The sequence below is a fragment of the Vittaforma corneae genome (genome assembly GCF_000231115.1).
Source record: "Vittaforma corneae ATCC 50505 unplaced genomic scaffold supercont1.20, whole genome shotgun sequence".
In the NCBI taxonomy this organism is placed as follows: Eukaryota; Fungi; Microsporidia; family Nosematidae; genus Vittaforma; species Vittaforma corneae.
This window is the reverse complement of record NW_006889853.1, coordinates 7,387-8,957: the sequence shown is the minus strand read 5'-3', so window position 1 is coordinate 8,957 and position 1,571 is coordinate 7,387. Positions and strand designations below refer to the sequence as shown.

At 39.8% G+C, this 1,571-nt stretch overlaps 1 protein-coding gene across 1 annotated transcript; it reads right to left on the bottom strand.

Annotated features, from left to right (window-relative positions):
• Positions 1-479: 479 nt before the first annotated feature.
• VICG_01811 (uncharacterized protein) lies at positions 480-845 on the bottom strand (the record flags this gene model as incomplete). Its single annotated transcript, XM_007605194.1, has 1 exon — positions 480-845. One exon carries the CDS (start codon positions 843-845, stop codon positions 480-482), a length of 366 nt encoding a protein of 121 aa, XP_007605256.1.
• Positions 846-1,571: the final 726 nt, after the last annotated feature.

The window sequence follows — 1,571 nt, the reverse complement described above, 5'->3', positions numbered from 1 at the left end:
GAAGCTTCACAATGGTCTTTGTGGAAATGTTTCACAGAATTTGTTGCGTATTTATTGTAATAAATTGTAAATTTGTTTGTAAACTTGGGATAGTTGTGTTCTTTTTAATCGACGCGCTGGGTGTGGAAGAATTATTAGGTCTTTATTTTCCATCTGTAAGCAGCCTCTTCTCCAGGATACAGCATGGCGTTTAGGTGGGATTCAGTACATACTGTTTAGACGTATCGTTAAGTGCACCACAGATGTTGGATATTGCCGAAGAGTACAGCCTGCAGTTCCACTGTAGCATGCCTGGATCCTTGGCCAGCTGAGGAGAGTGTGTGACGAGAGACTTGGTGTGGTAGGAACAACCAAGAGTCAAGGCTATTAAGTGCTGCAACTAGATTTTGTCTATTCATGAAGTGTGTAGATCACCTACCTCTTCGGCGCACGGATACCAATGCCAAGAATCGTAGGCTGGCAGCTCAGTAGAACAACAATCAAAGAACATTGGTGCAGAAGATAAAAGTCGAAGAGGATATTAGTAAATAAAGATATTTTAAGTCAGTGTTGAAGACCAATTTAACTAATTCATGGCATCCAATACTGATGCTCCTATCAGGCTCAATGGGCTGGATACGTGCTTTTTTCAATTCATCTTTCATATTACTAAGTGGATGGCATAAGCGTAGATTGTTTAGACGTATTTCCATGAATTTATTTGGAAAAACCTTTTCAATTCTTGCATCAATTTTTGATATAGGATTTCCATGCAGGGTCAGACGGTTTAAATTTGGCATGGTATTGCATTCACCTGTCTCAGCATCAAAGTAGCTTTGAAGACTAACCTCCAATTTGATTACCATTCAAGCAAGGTGTTCAAGACCTGTGAGGCTGGACAAGCATGGCATCTCAATCAATCCAACATCAACCAAAAACAGTGTTTTCATCTTACTGAGATCTGGATCGTTCAGTACAGTGACGTCAATTTTTGTTTTTGATATCCACAAGTACGTAGCTCCACAGAAGTCAGTGAGAAACTTCCATGCCTTGGTTGGAATATGATCAAAGTCGAACCATAATTCCGAGATTGTTGTAAGTTTAGATACCCATAGGTATGTTTTGGATCTTAGGACAACTTGCTCTTTTGGACTGCCATCTTCATTTAAAAGGTTATGCCTGCTTGGAAATCCACATCTGCTGGATTACAGTACAGTTTCATTGCCACAACTTCATGGATCTCATCTTCAATATTTGGATAATCTTCATTCTGGGTAGGATACTTTTTTTAAAGTACTCATCGATTATTCGAGTGATTCAGGATGATTCAGAAAAGTAGTAAAGCGGCCAGTTGTATCCTTGAAAACTCTGGACTTAGAAATTGAACTGGCCGAGGTGTTGTCGGATTCATTGCCTGGAGTGGAAGTACTTTGGAGCTGTTTTTCTGAAGGCTCTTGTCCATAGTCCACCACAGTGCAGCAGGCATCTGTGGAGAATAGGATAGGAAATCCAACATGCAGTGCTCTGATCAGATCAGTTACGGTTTTTATATTGTACAAAACTTGATCGATTTGATTTATCATTAGTATGAG